Here is a 20,303-nt window from a genome sequence, read left to right as displayed (position 1 = left end):
AGCTTTGAGAAGAATGCCAGTGTAATTTTGATTGGGATTGCATTGAATGTGTAGACTGCTTTGGGTAGTATTGACATTTTAACAATATTTATTCTTCCAATCCATGAGCACGGAATGTTTTTCCATTTCTTTGTATCTTCTTCAATTTCCTTCATAAGTTTTCTATAGTTTTCAGCATACAGATCTTTTACATCTTTGGTTAGGTTTATTCCTAGGTATTTTATGGTTCTCAGTGCAATTGTAAATGGGATCGATTTCTTGATTTCTCTTTCTGTTGCTTCATTATTGATGTATAGCAATGCAACCGATTTCTGTACAGTGATTTTGTATCCTGCAACTTTGCTGAATTCATGCATCAGTTCTAGCAGTTTTTGGTGGAGTCTTTCAGGTTTTCCATGTAGAGTATCATGTCATCTGCAAAAAGTGAAAGTTTGACTTCTTCTTTGCCAATCTGGATGCCTTTTACTTCACTTTGTTGTCTGATTGTTGAGGCTAGGACTTCCAACACTATGTTAAACAACAGTGGTGAGAGTGGACATCCCTGTCTGATCTCAGGGGCAAAGCTCTCAGTTTTTCCCCATTGAGGATGATTTTAGTTGTGGGCTTTTCATATATGGCTTTTATGAGGTTAAGGTATGTTACTCCTATCCCAATTTCTTTGAGGGTTTTTATTAAGAAAGGATGCTGTATTTTGTCAAATACTTTTTCTGCATCTATTGACAAGATGATATGGTTCTTTTCCTTTTTGAAGTCTATAACTGAACAAAGACTGACCTCCCCCAAACAAGAAAGGATTCTGCTAGCAGACTGCCTTTGGACTTGAACTGCAACTCTTCTCGGGCCCCCTGCCTGCCAGCTTACCAGCAGGTTTTGTATTTACTAAGTCTCCACTATCACAAGAGCCAATTCATTAAAATAAATCTCTTCTTCCTCCCTCCCTGCCTCCCTCTCTCCCTCTCTCTCCACACACACACACGTGCGCGCGCGCTATTGGTTCTGTTTCTCTACAGCACTCTATCACAGAAGTTCTGGCACATGGTGAGGACAGGAGAGGTACAGTATGATCATGCTATTGTTGTTATTACAGTAACCTCCCCCCTCAGCCCACTCATCAGCACCACAGAAGGAAGACGCGCCAGTTGGAAGACATCTACCCCCAGAACCCAAGGCCTGAACCTGCTAATCCATGAAGCTCCTACCCCCATGCTTTGGCCTCTTATGGCTACAAGAGCTCTGGTTTTGCTGCTCCAAGGCAGCTCTCTCCAAAAGTCCTTCTTCTCGTCTCCCTAATGTCCATAACACACGACTCCAGGCTCTCCATTATCCTGCCTACCATACTTGGGAAAAGGAAGGATCTCATTTCCAGAGTGACTTGGGCAACAAGGGATGGTGATTGGGTCTTTGCTCTCAGTATAAACAAGAGAAAGTAGAAAGCAGAGATAAATAAGAAGGTCAATTCCTATCCATATCTACCATGCAGGGATAACCGACAGTTTGTGTGTGGGATGCCTGCTTCTGATAGGGTGGGAATGACTTTCTGGTAAGCAAGGCCAGAACAACAGAAATGGGATGAAAGTTCTTCACTTTGGGCCTCTGTCCCCTCTGGTCCTTCTCTCGGCCTCCCCTCCCCTAGTCCAGCCTGGTAGCCTCTGAATACTTCTTGGTTGACCAATCCCAGCTGCCACCTCCCACCCCCGCCACCTTATGGGGGATCATACCACGCCAAAGATGTGTGAGATGTACTGCATGCTGAACTGCTGGCTCTGGGGCGGCCAGTACTGTAAGAAAGTGTCCACGTCCACCCGCAGCTCCTTTTGCTCCTCCTCCCCGAAGTGCTCCACGTGGTTCTGCAGGTCATCCACAGCCACCAGGCAGCCCTCTGTGAGCCCAGTGCCCTCTCTCTCCACCCGCCACATGATGCGGGCCGCCAGCCTGTGGAGAGGGGCAGGGTTAGGGATGCCCCAGCACAGTCATTCATTCAACAAACACTTACTGAGCACCTAATGCATGTCAGGCACAGGGCTGACCTACATATATGGAATTTCTTTTTATCATGGAGCCTTTATTTTATTTTATTCTTTTATTAATTTTTTTAATATGAAATTTACTGTCAGATTGGTTTCCATACAACACCCAGCGCTCATCCCAACAGGTGCTCTCCTCAATGCCCATCCCTCACTATCCCTTTTATAGTGGGGAGACCTAAGTTTAAAAAATAATAATTTAAACTAGCGTTAAGTGCAACGCAAAGAATAAACTAGGGTAGAATAAAAACATAGTAGAGGGTGACTGGGGGAAGGGATGCCAAGGTGATTAGGGGAGGTGATACTGAGGATGATACTCAAGCTGAAAATGGAATGACTAGGAGCTGGGTCCGTGCAGATGGGAAGGCGCAGTGAGTACATAGACCTTGAAGAAGGAATGGGCTTGGAATGATGGAGAAACAGCAGGAAATCCAAGGTGGATGGAGCATAGTGAGTAGGGAGTGGAGAGCAAATAAAGATGGAGAGGTGGGCAGGAGCCAGGTCATGTGGGGTCTATGAGACCATGAAAAAGGCATCTGGGGACACTGAGGTATGGCAGCCTGGGTCTCTCCTGATAATATGGCTAACTGAGATGAGCACTAGAGAAGGAGTCTAACAACCTGGGTTCAAATCCATTTCCACTTACTATGTGACCTTGGGCAATTCCCTGGACCTATCTAAGGGCCAGTAAAAGATGATAATACATATCCCCTGACATAATATTTGGAAGACAAAGTGGTGTAACCGATGTCTACATGTGTGTGAACTTATCTGTAGTCTTAGTGATTAAAGGAAGAGGTGGGAAAGACAATCTGGGTGGGGAAACAGTATAAGAAAAGGCTCGGAGGCAGCTATAGGCTTGGCATATGCAGGAAGCAAGGAGGGGAGGGGGCTGGCCTGGCTGAGGCAGAGGGCTCTGAAGGAGGAGGGGAGGCAAGGTGGGATAGGAGGGAGCCCTGGAGAGCACAGGGTGTGGAGTGTGAGACAGAAGGGTGCAGTTCATCTTGAGGACAGTGAGGGTTACCTATTTGGTAGCCTATGTTCACTAGATTAAGCCTATGACTGAGAGGCATTTTGGCAACTCTCGGCTACTCATTGAATGCATGCTGGCCAAGCACCTGCAAGGGGGTGGGGGCCTAAGGCAGATCTTGTCCCTGAGGGACCTCCTTGGCAAAGAACAGTCCCGTTTCTCCTCTCGTTTGGGTCACAGAGTTATTTCTGAAAAGATGCCCTGCTGGCAATCCCAGGTGCCTGGGAACTGAGGTATCCCCACATGGAGCTCAGGACAGCACTGGAGAAAATAAGGCTCCAGTAGGGTGTCTGTTGCCTCCAAATACTAGGGAAATGGTCCCTAAGTGTCCATCAATGGATGAATGGATAAAGAAAAATGTGGTGTGTGTGTGTGTGTAGATATATATACACACATATATATGCTGTATATATATATATATAACATAAATATAATATATAATTATATAACATAAATATATATAATATACATGTATATATAATATATATACAGTATATAATATATATATATATTATATATATATATATATGTATAAAATGGAATACTATTCAGTCATGAGAAAGGAGGAAATCCTTCCATTTAAGACAGCATGGATAGACTTTGAGGGCATTATGCTAAGTGAAACAAACCAGACAGACAAAAACTGCATGGTATCAGTTATGTATGGCATCTTAAAAAAGAAAAGAAAAAAGTCAAACTCATAGAAACAGAGGAAAGTGGTTTCCAGGGTCTGAGTAGTGGGGGAAACAGGGAGAGGCTAGTTAAAGCACAAACTTTCAGCTAGGAGATACATAAGGTCTGAGGATCTAATGTAAAACATAGTGACTACAGTTGACAACACTGTACTGTATAATTATAATCTGCTGAGAGAGTAGAACATAAAGGTTCTCACTTGGGGAAAAAAAGGATATATATGTCAGGTGATAGGTATGTTAACTAGATGGGAGGTGTCCTTTCACATTGTATACACATCAAATCATCATTATGTACACCTTAAATATCTTACGATCTTATATGCCAATTATACCTCAATAAAGCTGAAATTTTTAAAACATGAAAATAAAATAAAATTGCAAAAGAACATGTTTTTAAAGAAGCAGGATTTCAGCAGATGGAACTAAGGGGATGGGGAGGCTGACTGAGCCATTTCATTTTGTAGTTTCCTAAAAATTACTAGGATATGATGATTCCATTCTGTACTTGAACTTCCCACCCTACCCACTGAAAATGGTCCCAACTTCACCTTCCCCATCTCCTCTGCTCTCCAACACCACCTCCCAAGCACTGACCTGCAGCCCTATCTTGTGGTGTTGGCCCTGAGATTCCTGGCCACAGCCGCCCTGGGGATGCCACTAACTGTTGTGAATGTCTTTCGCGTATAATGAGTGCAGAAGGCTGTGTGCACAAGCCAAGGGACTAGTGGTCTATGGTTACTTGAAAAGCTCTGCATTTTATCTTGGTTTGCCTGTCTGTTTTTTCCCTTTGATTATTTGTTTTGTTTCTTAAATTCCACATATGAGTGAAATCTGACTTATTCCACTTAGCATAATCCTCTCTAGCTCCATCCATTTTATTGGAAATGGCAAGATTTCACTTTTTGATGGCTGAGTAATATTCCATTGTGTATATATACCACATCTTCCTTGTCCATCCATCAGTCGATGGACACTTGAGCTGTTTCTGTAATTTGACTATTGCAGATATGCTGCTATATAACCACAGAGAACAAAGTGATGGTTACCAGAGTGGTGGGTGCATGAAATAGGTGATGGGATCAAGGGGTGCACCTGTGATGAGTGCCGGGTGATGTATGGGAATGTTGAATCACTATACTGGACACCTGAAAATAATATTATACTGTATGTTAACTAATTAGAATTTAAATAAAACCTTTAAAAAAAAGCTCTGCTTTTTTGTGTGTTTAATTCTGCTGGAATTAAATAGCTCAGCTGCTGTTGAGCTCTAGCTCATTTTGCCAAATCTTCAGATTTTTTTCTTTCAAGAGAAACCAGAAATCCTAACTTTTTTAATATGGAATTTTCCAATTTTTTTAAACATTGGCAGATCAAAAAAATTTTTTTTTAAAGTTAAACACTAGGGAGCCATTGAGAACAGGTCTGCAGTCAAGTCTAGACGGGTTGTGGACTAAAACCATGGCCACAGACACCCAGTTCTAGATGGGCTCCCACACCTAAAGGGAGTGCACAGAGATGCCCCTATCCAGTCTCTCTGAGGCTCTACCGTGATCTGCACTCAGCCTGGCTTCCTTGGGCCTGGGAATGCTTGTCACTAATGCCTTCCCCACCTGACACTTGGGAATCCCAAACACTAGCCCTGGGGCCCAGCTCTGACCTGATGTTCTCATTGGGCACCTTCCCATATCTCTTGATGGCCGAACACTCGTTCTTGTGGTTCAGCCAAGCATCCTTCTGGCAGGTGCGGTCACAATAGTGGGCGAACTTGCACTGTCCACAGCGATGAAGCTTCTCCTGCCTCTTGAAGCAGGTATGGCACACAAAGTTAACAAGGCTGGGAATGAAGGGAGAAACAAGTGATTGGGGGTGGCATAGCAAACAGGGACTGCACTGGACATTGGACCCCAACGTGGGGACAGTACTGCACGCTGCATATAAGCCTTTCAATTTAATTCTGCAAGTGTAGATTTAGACCCATATGCGGTAGGCACTGGGAATACATAAACTGCATGAGAAAGCTATGATAGCGGCCCCATGGGGTGTTCCTGGAACACACTGGAACAGACACTTGAGGAGCCCAGGAAGTCTTCCAAGCCAAAGGACTAGGTGGAAATTCCTCATGGTTCCCTCGCCAAAAGCCACAGGTCACTGGTACCATAGCACTCTGTGTGACATGACCCTCTTGTTCTTGAAAGGCAATGCCCCTTTCCCTTGAAGAATAAAACTCATAACTACCTACAATATGATGGGACGTGAAACATGATGTATTTTTTGCAAAATGGGGTCTGCGCATTCTGATGTATGTCACAGTTCCGTGTGTTTTGCAAGAGTAACAATTACAAGGTTACTGATGTCACGGAGGTCACCCGCTGTATTCTCCTGACTCAGAGAGAGAGAGTGGAAGTGACATGGAAGGTCATGCCTGCCCACTCAGTGGGAGAGGGAGAGATGAATAGGCAGATGAGGTTCCTTACCCCGTATTTCCCACCCCCCAGTGTTCCCAAGAGAGAGCTTTGTGTCTCCCAGGTTAGAGCCGTCTTTCAGGCAGAAAACAGCATAGGCTACATGATGGAAACCTAATATCAAGAGTGAGTGAAATCTGGCGTGATGCGCAATATCTCAATATCTTTGCAATGTGGAGAAAAGAAATCCTGGCCACTGAAGCAGAAAAATGATGAAAACAAGCTCAGCGGTATGCGCAGAAACGCTGAGCTCCCTGGGAAAAAATGGGTATGTGAACTCAGACTGTAGTTTACGGTCTAAAGAGGCATCTCAAAAGTATAGGAAAACAGGAGCTTTTGGAATCACAGAAGGCTAGGGCCTGAAGAAAGAACCTTCAATAGAACATACAAACACAGAAATCCCTGTGTCCATCCTTGACCTTGCACTTTTTAAGTTCCCATAGTGAAAAAGAGTACACTGTTTCCAAGAACAGTTAATCCATTGTTGGCCAGTCCTAATTGTTGCAGATTTCCTCCTTGAGTTCAGCCTGAATTTGTCTTCCTGAGAAACATACTCCTATCATCGAATTCGGCTCTCTGGATCCTTGTCCAGTGGAACAGGCCTAGGTAGGTCAGTGATGCAAGAATCTGAAGACCGCTGCTGTGACTCCCTTTCATTCACCCTCTCACTCCCAGCTCCTTCAACAGTCCTATTCCGGTCTCTGATGCGCCCACAGTGGGTCCCTGTAGCCAAAGGAAAGTGGGCGCAGCAGGGCAATCAAGCAAGATTCAGAGACCAATGCTAGGGTGCTGGGCTCAAGGAGACCAAAGGTCAGGCCCTGTGGCCCCAGGAGGGCATCAAGAAATGGAGAGAGGTAGAGAGCCAAACTGAGGGCACTGCTCAGGCTATTGCTGTAAGCTAGGTCCTGGGCTTCCTGGAGTCCAGTTTTCAGCCACTGGGTGGCCAACTCAACACACTGCTGTGTCCCCATCTGCTGTGAGGTATGTTGCTTATAACTTGTTACTAATCATGAAATACTCATGGGCATGGAAGGTTAGTGGTTATAAGTTTAGAGCAGGTTCAAAGTTATCCCCCTAATAATGTCTTCCTCACTCCCATGCAATCCCTTAAGCTTTCCCAATGGGAGAGGAAGACTAGAATTACACTAGCATATTTAGAATATGCTATATTTGCACAGAATCTGCAGCCCATCGTAGCTATACCAAAGAGGGTATTCCCTGCTTGAGAAGGTCATTTGTCATGAGCGCTCCAGCAGAACAGAGCAGATAGGCTCATGCAGGACCCTGACCATTTAGTGGAATCTTCAAACCCCTAGAAATGGGGAGCTATGAATTTCTCGTATCTGCCTCAAGTCAAGATGGCATTCTCTGGCAGAAATGTGAAGTTCTTCAGCAGAGACTGAATTGCTGAAGAACCCAAGTAATTTGGATCCCAATGAGGCTCCAAATCCTGTCTCCTGGCCACTCAAGGGTGGATACTGGGTCACAGAGTTTTATAATTACAGGGCCAAGAACAGAGTATGGTATCCAGTGTGGTGCTATAAATGCTTTCCTGCAAAAAAAACTCAGTTATTTGAGATAAAATTAAAAATCTAGTCACTGGTACGTCCCAGGTTTTCTCAAAGGCACACAGCCAAATCAGAGCTTCCCTCCATTTGTCCATATGATGCTACCTTTTTTAAATAGCTTGACGTATGACTGACATACATATCCAAAATCTTTAATTTGGTAGACTCTGACATGTGCATATACTTGTGAAACCATCAACATGACCAAGACAGTGAACCTATCCACATTCCCCCAAATTTCCTCATGACATTGAATTCTTTAACCTGAAGTGGGGTCTTCACCTTTATGGTATTCCAAACGGTCAAAATCATTTTGAGCTTTCAGTTTTCCATCACTTATAACAGTATGCTAAGCCATGAGTCATCTCCAAGTCTGAGAGCATCTCTTAGTCTGGGATGGGGAAGGAGGAGCAGATTCTCGCCTCTGGGGTATCAGGACTCAGACCAGGAATACAAACCCAAGGCAGGAAAGAAAGGGAAATGGTCTGGAGAGGGGAGAGTTAGAAGCAAGTATGATCATGCAGGCTGCCATTTGTGACTTGTCACTTGGAACTCCATGCCTATCTGCCCCAGGGATGTCCATCAGGGAACAAACCCGCACTGGATTGCCCTAACATTTTATACCCAAACTGATATTTTTAGAACATTCAAGCATTATATCCTCATATTTTTATTTGTACACATATATTCACATTCGTATACATATTCCATGCTGAAACTGGAATTTACACCTACCAAATATTATGCATTGCAGTTCTCACACCATTTCGCTGTTTCACATTTTAAAAAGGACCACAAACTCCAGGTGGTCACCTAGAATGACAAAAGTTCTTCTGCTTTATCTTTATGAGCTCCACTTATTTCTTTCTTCTTTAAAATTAAAAAAAATTAATATTTATTTTTGAGAGAGAGAGGGAGAGAGAGAGAGAGGGACAGAGCATGAGTGGGGGCGGGGGGCAGACACACAGAATCCGAAGCAGGCTCCCGGCTCTGAGCTGTCAGCACAGAGCCTGATGTAGGGCTTGAACCTATGAGCCACGAGATTATAACCTGAGCTGAAGTCAGACGCTTAACCAACTGAGCCATCTAGGCACCCCTGGGGTCTGCTTATTTCTAATACACTTAAACTTCAGGAAGAGATAATAGCATAGGGGTTGGAGACATGAGCTGTGGCCTTCATAAGCTCAAGCAATTGTGAACCTTAAGAAATTGTTCTTGCAACAAACATGTAGTGTTTGGGAACATGTGTTAGGGGCCAACTGAGAGTCTCCCGGATTAGCTCCCAGGCAGAATACAATGTTTATTAAGGGTTATGTGATTTTAAAATGTGCCAGTTTGAAGTTTATGCAACGGCAATTGTTTAGAACTTAGATAAACACAGTTTTTCTTTCTTCCCAAGGAAGAGTATTTTATCCCTGACATTGTTTAGAATTACTGGTGCATGGTGATAATAAAAACAGAATCTTTTAGTCAGGTTTTTAAAAGTCAGTTCTGTTATTGTTTTTAAATTCTGTGCAGACAATGCCCCCTTACTGTCTGCCCCATGGTTGGACCTCTGGCATTGCCCTTCCCTTCATCCACACTGCCTGTGAGGCTCAAATTTTCTTAGTCTGGCTCATAGAAAGACAATACATCTGTCCTGGAGCCTGCATCCAGGCCCCCATAAACTGACCTAACACACTTCTTAATGGAGCCTGATTATAGAATAATCTATCTGCCGTGAACTACAGCTATAATATGTCCATAAGAAATTCTAGTGGAAAGCCCCTCACATCTCCCAAGTCACTAACAACCATTTTGACAAGGAGAAGGCTGGAGACTAGAAGGACGATGAGGGTAGGTTTGAAGCAGAGCTGGGTTTCTCAAACTTCTGTGTACACACATCACCAGAGATCTTGTTAAAATTCAGGTTCCAATTCAGTAGGTCTGGAGTGGGGCCCAGGATTCTGCATTTCTAACAAATGCAGTCTAACAGTGTAAAGACTTCACCCCAGACTGGATGATAGAGAGACCTCTCCAGTCACTATACAATCAATTATCAGTCCTTGAATCAATTCAGCTATCATCAATTCAATTCATCAGTTCAGCATTTCACATCATCTTGTCTCATCAGAGTCTTTACACTTTTCTATAATAAACTTTTAATTACTTTTCATAGAAAGAAAATGTGGTCAATTTGGAATGGTTCTTTTTCTTATAGTGAACACATAGTGGGTTCCAAATGTTAGCCACCCAACTATGCAAACTACTTCCAAAGGCTTACACACCTGTTTTATAACCCATCCTACAATTTTGCTAGGGCCTGGAGTCAAGTTTTAAAGGCTAGTGAAAAAGCATCGGGAGTTATCTCCTAACTTAGATCTCCTTAGGATGAGGCTGACCTTTCTCTCCATTACCTCACCTGCCAGTAAAGCTTAGCCATGAGGCTGGAACCAGGAAAGACAAGGGGGGTAGGTTTGAAGCAGAGCTGGGTTTCTCGAACTTCTGTGTGCACACACATCACTAGAGATCTTGTCAAAATTCAAGTTCCAATTCAGTAGGTCTGGAGTGGGGCCCAGGATTCTGCATTTCTAACAAGCTCCTAGGTGATGCTGAGCTGTAACTTTGAGTAGCAAGAATGTAGACATGAGAGAAAACCTGCTCCTTCTGGTGGGGTGTGCAAGGAAGTGTCAGGCAGGCAGAAAGGGGAAGCTTAATTAAAAAAAAGAAAAGCCCATCTCTCTGGTCTCCATCTCCTTTAATGGTGGTGGGATGGGTATTATGGAAGGTCAGACCTGGAGCCGGTCAGAGCTGGGTTCAACTCCGGATTCCAGTATCTACCTCAAGCAAGTACCCTAACCTCTCTGGGCCTTCATTTCCATACGTGAAAATGGGAATAATAATACCTAGATCTTGATGCCTTTTTAAAAAAATTTTTAACATTTATTCATTTTTGAGAGACAGAGACAGAGCATGCATGGGGGTGGGGCAGAGAGAGAGGGAGAACAGAATCCAAAGCAGGTTCCAGACTCTGAGCTGTCAGCACAGAGCCCTACTCGGGGCTCCAATCCATGAACCGTGAGATCATGACCTGAGCCAAAGTCAGACGCTTAACTGACAGAGCCACCCAGGCGCCCCATAACAACACCTAGATCTTGATATCTTTTAGACAAATATTGCTTTTTAATGAAACATGTTTACTATTTTTAAAAATTCAAGCAAGAAGAAGAGTACAAAGAAGTTCCCAAATCCCACCACTATCAGATTAAATGTAAAGTTAGCCAGCTCTGAGCCTGGCACAAGATAGTGCTCAGTAGACGACAACCGGGTCCATCCACCCATCTGTCACATGGGGAGGTTGGGCCAGGTGATCTCAGAGCTCCTGCTGTCCTCCAGCATCCACTAATTCTCAGGCAGCCACCAGCGAGAAAGACCTCCAGGCTAGCAGAGAACCCCTGTAGGAGGGGCAGGTAATTCTCTGACAGAAATACCTCCCCTCATTCTTACTAACCCTAATGAGAGGGAGAGGGAGAGGGAGAGGGAGAGGGAGAGGGAGAGGGAGAGGGAGAGGGAGAGGGAGAGGGAGAGGGAGAGGGAGAGGGAGAGGGAGAGGGAGAGAGAGAGAGAGAGAGAAAATCCAGAAGACAGGAAGTCCTAAAACCACTTTTTGGGTTGCAGGAGAAAGATGCTTCTTCTAGCCAGGCTTAGCCAGGCAGCCTTGAGGAAGTCCCATTTTTCCTCCTAGTCTCTTTCCCCAGTGCCCACAGAGGATGTTAATTCCCACCTACACAACCCCCTGCAATTTTCAAAGAGATGTTGCAAGCAATTCTCCTTTGTTAAACCTTCACAACAACCCTTAGGAGTAGTGATTACTACCCTCCTGGGGATACGAGGATCCTTATAGGGGTTCCTCATGTCTGCCACTGCGCCCAGCACAGAGGACAGAGGAAGTCCCCAAAGCCCACTTTTGAGCTCTGCCTGTAGCCCTGAGCGTTCTTTGCCCTGGCCAGCGGGTCCCCACTCACTTCTTGCTCTGCAGCCCTGCCCTGGGTCATGTCACCTGTCAGAATCAAGAGGGCTAGAAGGGCAGCTGCTGCTCAACTCCTTATATGGAAATAACCAGTTGCTGGACAGATAAATGCAAGAGAAGGCACCTGCAAGGTGGACAAGCCGCCTAAAAACACAGCCAGAAAGGACTGAGCCAACAGCTCTCACTTTCTATACTGCTTAAAGACTCTCAGCCTGCCAGGAGCTGTTCCTTCAAAAACCAAGGGGGAAGGGGGCACCTCCTAAAGAACATCCCACATTCCTCAAGTACCCAGAGGATTTTACAATATTTTAAATTCCTCTCTCCTTCCTTCCTCGTCCCTTCCACTCTACTTTCCTTTCACAAGTATTTATTGGGCATCCATTATGTGCTGTGCGTTGAACTTGGTAATACAGGGCCTTAAAGATAAACAAGACACAAACCTTGCCTTTGAGCGGTCCCTAGGCTGAGCTGGGGCATTAACACATATAAGCAAGGTGAGGCATGCCATCTAGGAGTGCAGGTAACTCCTGCAGGGTTCGAGGGAAGCCTAACTCCCACTGAGGTGGGGGAGGCGAGGAATCTGGGGAGGCAATCATCTGTGAAGGGAGGAGGCACTGTTCTGACCCTCTAAAGATGGGCCGAGTTTGTACTCAGAGACCGTCAGTTCTTCCATGGAGAGGCACTGGCTTGAGTCAAAGGCATCCATATAGGGGCACAGGTACATACAGGAGAGACGGGAGTAAGCTATCTGACAAGATCATAGGATGCACCACACTGGGAAATGATGCTGGAACAATGACCGGAGGCGAGGGGACCTGGAATGCTACTCTCAGTAGTATGTCCTTATTCTGCAGGCAAAGGGGGAACCACTGAAGGCTCCTGCAGAGAAGAGACACCCACCCAGAGTTGGAAGGCTCATTTTCTTTTCCCCATGGCATCTACTTAATGTTGTTTTGAAATGGCCCATGTCAACCCCTGAGGGGCATCGCTGGATTCATGTTTGCACTATACAGACCTTAGCTTAAGAAGTTAAGGGGCGCTTGGGTGGCTTAGTCGGTTAAGCGGCCAACTTCGGCTCAGGTCATGATCTTGCGGTCTGTGAGTTCGAGTCCCGCGTCAGGCTCTGTGCTGACAGCTCAGAGCCTGGAGCCTGTTTCAGATTCTGTGTCTCCCTCTCTCTGACCCTCCCCCATTCATGCTCTGTCTCTCTCTGTCTCAAAAATAAATAAACGTTAAAAAAAAAAATTAAAAAAAAAAGAAGTTAGGTGATACTGCTTCCTTAGGTCAGATCTAGGTATTGCCTATTTTTTAACATCTCTTCTATATTCACGTAGCAATTCTCCAGCTTTCCTCTGCCACAACTCACACGAAGAAGTTCACACTCCCAACTCAGACCTGTCTGCATTTCCAACACTGTAGCTGTGACCACACCTCATTTCCCATGCTTAAAACACATCTTCAGATGCACATGACTGAAGATGAAATCACTGTGGGGACAACCTGGCATTTGACCTCATTTATATTTAAAAAGCAATTATTTGCAAACTTCTGCATTTAAGGATTAAATGCATTTCATAAAATGTAGCAATACAACCTGTAACGGGGCATGTGACACGTCACCACGTCTTGCACCTGCAAAAGTGTCAAACTAAAGACATTGCGAACCTGGTTGGCTCAGTTGGTATAGCATGTGACTTTTGAGCTCAGGGTTGTGAGTTCAAGCCCCACATTGGGTATAGAGCTTACTTAAAATAAAATAAAGACATAGTTTTAAATCTGCTATGGTTATCCGCAACATCGAGTGTAAATGTTTAACACTGTAAATTGAACAATAAACAGTGATTCATTCATTTCTGAACTAACTGTTCAGGAATTTCCCTAATCCTTCTATTAAATGATTTCCATTTATAGCATCATTTGCTCCCCCCACCTCCCCCACCAGCTGTTATCAGATTAAAGGCCACAGTGTGTTGGTTGTGTATGCCACACTAATCCTCCTGTTCCCACAAGCCCATATAGAATTACACTGGCTAAAAGCCCAGCTGTCTCCAGTGGACCTGAAGCTCATAACTGGTCCAATTTTCAAAAAAAGCCTGGCTGGCATTAATTTCTCTTAAAGTACTCTACTTTTTCTTATGTTCTTATCATTGTTTATTCCTACATATATGTACATAATCTCCTAGACACTTTCAACTGCTTATACAGAATCACTTAGGAACCAGTCAAGTTTTTACTTAAAGAAATTTTTGTAAAAATCCACTATCCTTGCTCCTTCTTAACATTTTTTTTTGCGATGAATTGGATTAATAGGAAATTCATCTTACTGGTTGTGGTAGGTTGAATAATAGCTCCCCCCAAAATGACAAGGTCCTAATCCCTGGAACCTGTGAATATGTTACACTACATGGCAAAAGGGACTTTACAGATGTAATTAAGGTTAAAGACCTTGAGAAGGGGAGATAATCCTGAAACATCCTGGTGGGTCTAATGCAATTGCAAGGGTCCTTATAGGAAGGAGGCAGGAAGTCTCCTGTGTAATCACATGTATATTCCTGTTTTTTACCTAGGAGTCTCTGAATCTAACCATTCTCAGGTCCCAGAACCAGATTTTGATTGTTCTGAAATTGATGGATGAGTATTGTTTCCTTTATTAAGACCAAATATTATTAACTGGACTGACAAGGAAAGAAGAAATTAAGTCAGCGATGCCAGACCCACTTGGGGTGGGGGGTAGTGATAAAGGACAAGATCTCAGGAATCTTAGTCCTGCCCTATGCTTGTCCATCCATGTATGACCTGGGATGGCCTGCCTGTCTCCTCACTAAGCCTCAGCTTCCTGATCTATAAGAGAGGACTGAATATATCCAATGGGTCTCAACCTTCTTTTGGGTTGAAAGTGATTTTGAAAGTGATGAAAGCTATAGACTTTCTCCCCAGAAATAAAAAGCACAGATGCACATCCACACAAACTTTGATCTTTCAAATATAGTTCTCTCCTTAGCTAAGGATCCATGGACCCAAAGCCTAGATGCACTCTAAATTCATAACGTCTGGGACTGTTAAAAAGGAACCATCAAATAGCATTTTTGGCCCCCAGAACTGCTCATGAGCACCATTCCCATGCCATGTCTTGTGTTTAATGCTAAAATAAAAAATAACCAGAACAAGCTCCATTTTATATTAGTCCAGCACCCCTCTATTGCTGCACCGGAGTCCTTCACATGTACTGAAGAAATCATGAAACCCATAGAATCTCACGCTGGAAGAGATCTTCAGGGTCAAATGACCCAATTCCCCTCTACTGCCCAACTCCCCAAGGACATCATCTCTGCCAGGTTGCCACCAGAAACTACAAAACCTTGGAAATAGCTTCCCATCTCCAGACAGCACTGGTAGCCCTGGTCTCCCATTAGGCAATAGAGGTTCAGTGTCAAGGGCCTAAAAGTTTACAGGTGACCCAGGAAAAGGTTTGGAATTCATCACACCTTTGAATAGTCCCCAAATTTTCTTAAAACAAAAAAAAATGCAAAATGGAAATTAATAACAATTGTAATAGCAAAGTTATAAAAACCCATTCAGAAGTGGTAAGCAAAAACTACCTTTTGACATATTGTGAGATAGAACCTCTAAAGATAAAGGTGTCCAGGGCCTACTTCATTCTTAAATGTCTTGAGCTCTAACTAGCACTTTCCCCACCACACATCCCATTTTGACCAGAAATAACTTCTGCTCAAGATGCTTGGTTCTCACCCTTCTGTCAAGTACAAAAATAAAGTTTAGAACCCTCTGTCTTGCAAATGACAGTTTGTTATTTGTAGATGGCTTTTAGGAGAAGAAGTTCTCCAATGTTATTGTAAAATATGCTTCAAATTCCTATCCTGGTCAAATCTGATTCTATTCCACATTGGCCATGAATCTATTTGTTTGTGGGTTTTGTTTGAAGACGGTGATGGTGATGGTGGCAATGGGATTGTACTCAGTGTGATAAATGGCGCCCCATGGACCTCAGTCTGTAGGTCCACTGGGCTAACGGACTGATTTTATAGTTTGGAAAAGATGAAGGTTCTACTTCAGAGAACTGGAAGGGTCCTTTCAAGACCAAACAGCGAAAAGATAAGGATTGAATCTTGCTGAAGGCCTGAGTCAGTCTTATGGCTAAAACCATTTATCTTCTCATTCCCCTTGACAGAAAATGAACTAAATAAGCTAAAAGTGAATAAATTCAATGAAATGAATGTGAATAAAATTCAATGAAAGTGAATAAATTCAATGACAATAAGTAACTGCATAAAAATATACTAAAAAAAAGAAACTTAAAGCTTAGGCATAATTTTAATATATATATTATATATATATAATATATATGCACATATGATAGAAAAATGAATAGGTTTTAAAATAAAAGACATGAAAAATAAAGAAAGTCAAAAGTAACTGAGGACTAGAAAAGAGTTAAAATCAAAAGGGCTAATAAACCAAAATGATTCATAAGAATTCAAACAATTTAGAAGTTCTGAACATTAAGGAGTAATAAAACAAATAAGCTTTGTTTTATTAAAGAGTAATAAAACAAATGAGGAGTAATAAAACAAAGTTTTAAAATGAGGGGATCAATAGAAAATAGACAAATCACAAAAGAAGGATGTAATGATCAATAAACAGATTTTTTAAAAAAATATCTCACTTCCTTAATCAAAAAATTCAAAACAAAATAGTACTAAGTTTTTATAGGTGAAGTCGGAAAATACAAAAGTAAAAGTTAGTTTTCTGTGTTAGCCAGTGCTTGGATAAGGAGGCAAATGCTATAACCCTCATGGGAAAAACTAGTATAATCCTCTTGGGGGGGAGGGGTGATTTGGAAATCTATAGTAAAAGACTCAAAACTGTCTTTTCAATCCAAAATATACACTTCTAGGAGTTTATCTTTAATAAATAATCAGAGATGTACAGAGAGATCTGTTAGGAAAACTGAAACAACTTTGACATCCAAGTTTGATGGCACTTGCTAATCTGATATATAAGAGTCAAAAGGAATACTACGCAGTCATTAAACATTCCTTGGAATTTTTAAATGCTAAAATATTTGGCTCGGTCAGTTAAGCATCTGACTCTTGATTTTGGCTCAGGTCATGATCTCAGTGTGTGGGTTTGAGCCCCATGTCGGACTCTGCACTAACAGCATGGAGCCTGCTTGGGATTCTCTCTCTCCCCCTCTCCCTGTCCCTCCCCTGCTCATGTACTTGCACTCTCTCAAAATAAATAAACTTTAAAAAAGTAAATTATATATTGTTTAAGAATATGTACACACGTGGTAAGACTATTCCTCAAAAGGCAAAGGAATAAATAACATAAAATTCAGGCTACTAGTTACCTGTGGGACAAGTTGGGGACAGGATAGGGGAAGATAGAGAAGATACAATAGAATCACATACTCTAACTAAACAGGATGATGGTTTTATGGGTGTTCATTTCTTGTTATGCTTCATAACATATATAGGTACATACAAGTCATATGTTGTTTGAAAGAATTTTCATTTAAACGTTGTGCTCAACTAAAAATAAAATCTTTCCTCATATTTGTGTTTGGAGGGTAGGGCAGGAAGCCCGGCTTGCAATAACATGGATTAGGATGCATCTCTTCTATAGAATGATTAAAATGTGCCTCTTATGTGGGTCACTCTCAGTCCTACCTTCCCCCCTCAGGTTTCTCATCTACAGTGGCTGAGTCTCCCCAGGAGGCCACAATGGGAGGGCAGGATGGGCAAAGCTTTCCTCCCATGCCTTTCCAAGCTATCTTTGGTATACCCAAAGCGCAGCCCCTTCATGTTTGCAGTGACACACTTGGGAAAAATCACTTTTTAAAAGTATCTCTTTTAGATTTTTTTTCAATCATCTTAAAGATCGTTTACCCCAATCATCCCAATTTTTATTACTGTAATAATAACATAACATTTTGCTAGCATTCTATCTGCAATGTTCACTAAAGTTGTTTTGTAATTATTACTTCTAATGAATGATGACTTATTTATACCAAGAAAACCATGGAAACATCAGTCAGAAAAAAAGTGGTAGGAGAACACGCAGCCATTAAATACTATGTTTATGAAGAGAGTACAGTCACCCAGAAGTACTTAAACTATGAAACGTAAAACATCATAGTTTCTGTAATAAGATCCCAGCTGTGCAGTACAAATGAAACCTACCTTTTAAAATAAATGGTAAGGAAACAGACAACAGTGTTTAGAGTTAGTATCTTTGTGTGAAGATACTAAAGATTTTTTTCTTCCTTAGTTTTCTTTTTATAACGGAAGGAAAACCCACTCAACTCCACTCTTAAAAGGGACACTAATTGGCTATATTAGCTTTTAGGGAACTAGAGGCACCAATGGAGGTATTCTATACAAGGCAGTGTGGCGACTCAGTGGCGGCATCAAAATGAGTGTTCTGAGTTTCTGTTTTCTAACTTTTTTGTCTTTATTCTGAACCCGACTGACTCTTTTACCACACTCACCTCCATGCACGACACACATACAAGTAAATTAATAAAGCCAGACAGACTCCTGTTGAAGAGGTATAACTGTCTCCTTCCGCAGGTGGCAGTCAGCCACATACTCCATTCACTGCCCTCTCCCTGCGGGTCCTGGTAGGCAGGAAGGAACGAAGATCTGAATGCTAATCAAATTATCTCTGAAAAGCAGTGCCCGTTCCCAGGATGGTCTATACAGCGAGCCAACCACAAAGCCTAGATATCAGAGGCCATCTTGATTCAGATCACATCAATGTCAGGCAGGTCACCCAGCTTTAGGTGGAGGGAACATTGTCATAGTTTAATCACTAGGCAGATTTGGTTTTGTTTTGTTTTGAAATAAAGATTTAATACTAATTTAAAAGTTTGGTCAAGTATAGACATGGTTGTGGGGAAATGGGAATGTAAATTTAATAGAGCCACTTTGGAGGGCCTATTAAAATAGAAACAGCACACTCTGGAACAATTCCCCTTCTAGCCATATATCCTTGAGAATAATCACACATGTGTGCAAGTGGACATGGTCTAGGATTTTATTTGCAGAAATGTTTGTTTTTGTGAAAAGCTAGAAACCACTGAAGGTCTCTCATTAGGGAAGTGGATAAATAAGTTTTCATATATTTATTGGGTAGAATATCCACAGCAGTTGTAATTGGCGATCCACATAGCATATGGATCAACACGGACAGATCTACATGGGGGTAAAAGAAACAGATCTTTGAGGATTTAAAAGAATTATCTATAGACCTATAGTTCCCATGAGGGTCGATATCAAAAACATGTTCAGTGAAGACAGCAAGTTCTAGAATGACATCTGAAGTATGATACTGCTTCTATTAAAAAAAAAGAAAAAGACAAACTACAGTGCTACATTCTTGATAAATGAAGATATATGTATGTACTAGTACAAGAACATTCTAGAAGGAAGCACATTAAAATCATAACAAGTATTACCTCTGAGGAAAGACAGGAGATTGGGATTGGGAGTAGTAATGGTAAAAAGGGATTTCGGCTTCATGGTGATATTCTAATGTTCCAAATGTAAATGGATTGTAATGTTTACAATTACTTTTTAAAAGTCTCAGCAATTACTTTACGCTGTAATATCTTTATTATACTCAAGAAGCTAAAAACATGGAGCCTTTTGTAAGAAAATGTTTCCTATGGGGCGCCTGGGTGGCTCAGTCGGTTGAGCATCTGACTCTTGGTTTCAGCTCTGGTCTATCTCACAGGTCATGTGTTCGAGTCCTGTGTCAGGCTCTGTGCTGGTAGTATGGAGACTGCTTGGGATCCTTTCTCTCCCTCTCTCTCTGCCTCTCCCCTTCTAAGTAAATAAATAAACTTAAAAAAAAAAAGAACGAACGAACAAAAGAAAGAAAGAAAAGAAAGAAAGAAAAAAGAAAGAAAGAAAGAAAGAAAGAAAGAAAGAAAGAAAGAAAGAAAGATGTTTCCTATAGTACCACACCCACCTCTCCAGTGGGCTCCAGCACACCCACTCAGCCAAGTTCAATGGTATTGTGAGAAAGTACCCCAGCGCCTTGGCTCACCTTTACAACCCTCCTAGGGACCAGAGCAAATCACATTAGTGATGACTCTTTTCAGAAAAAGTTATTCCAGAAAACAGCTGTCAGAAGTGCCATTTTGTTAAAAATGATCAAATGGCTTCTATCCCTTTCCCTGAAGATTTTGAGAGCAAAGTGTTTTAGAGTTTGGCACCGGCCAAACCAACAGAGAAAAGAAGGCAACACCCCACATTTCATACCTGTCAAAAACCACTGCGGAATAAGCCCGCTCGGCGAAGATGACATCCGCAGCCCAGAACTCCTTAGTGGCCTTCAGACCCCTGCCTTTACCCTCAGAAGTGAAGACCTCCACGTTCTCCATTCTCCCTATTGTCATTTCAGAGTCTTTCAGGCAGCTCGGCAGATATTTAACACGGAGCCAAGTCCCCTGTCATTGCTATTTCAGCACCTTCAGCATCCCAAAGAG

At 42.5% G+C, this 20,303-nt stretch overlaps 1 protein-coding gene across 5 annotated transcripts in view; it reads right to left on the bottom strand.

Moving 5' to 3' along the window:
* Positions 1-20,303, bottom strand: part of SMYD1 (SET and MYND domain containing 1) — a 41,926-nt gene extending 21,623 nt beyond the window's left edge. For 2 of the 5 annotated variants that reach the window (XM_042981939.1, XM_042981941.1), the window contains exons 1-3: positions 5,985-6,029; positions 5,407-5,583; positions 1,719-1,932 (exon numbers count right to left, since the gene is read on the bottom strand). In XM_042981939.1, the coding sequence (XP_042837873.1) occupies positions 1,719-1,932; positions 5,407-5,583; positions 5,985-6,010 (417 nt within the window). In that variant the 5' untranslated portion in view covers positions 6,011-6,029. Of the gene's footprint in view, positions 1-1,718; positions 1,933-5,406; positions 5,584-5,984; positions 6,030-8,514; positions 8,585-20,076 lie in introns of those variants that run through there. The other 3 variants (XM_007082319.3, XM_007082320.3, XM_042981940.1) reach the window with 3 other exon arrangements.

This window comes from Panthera tigris, chromosome A3, assembly GCF_018350195.1.
Source record: "Panthera tigris isolate Pti1 chromosome A3, P.tigris_Pti1_mat1.1, whole genome shotgun sequence".
NCBI lineage: Eukaryota > Metazoa > Chordata > Mammalia > Carnivora > Felidae > Panthera > Panthera tigris.
Note: the sequence above shows the minus strand (reverse complement) of the source record. Positions and strands in the feature narration are given on the sequence as shown.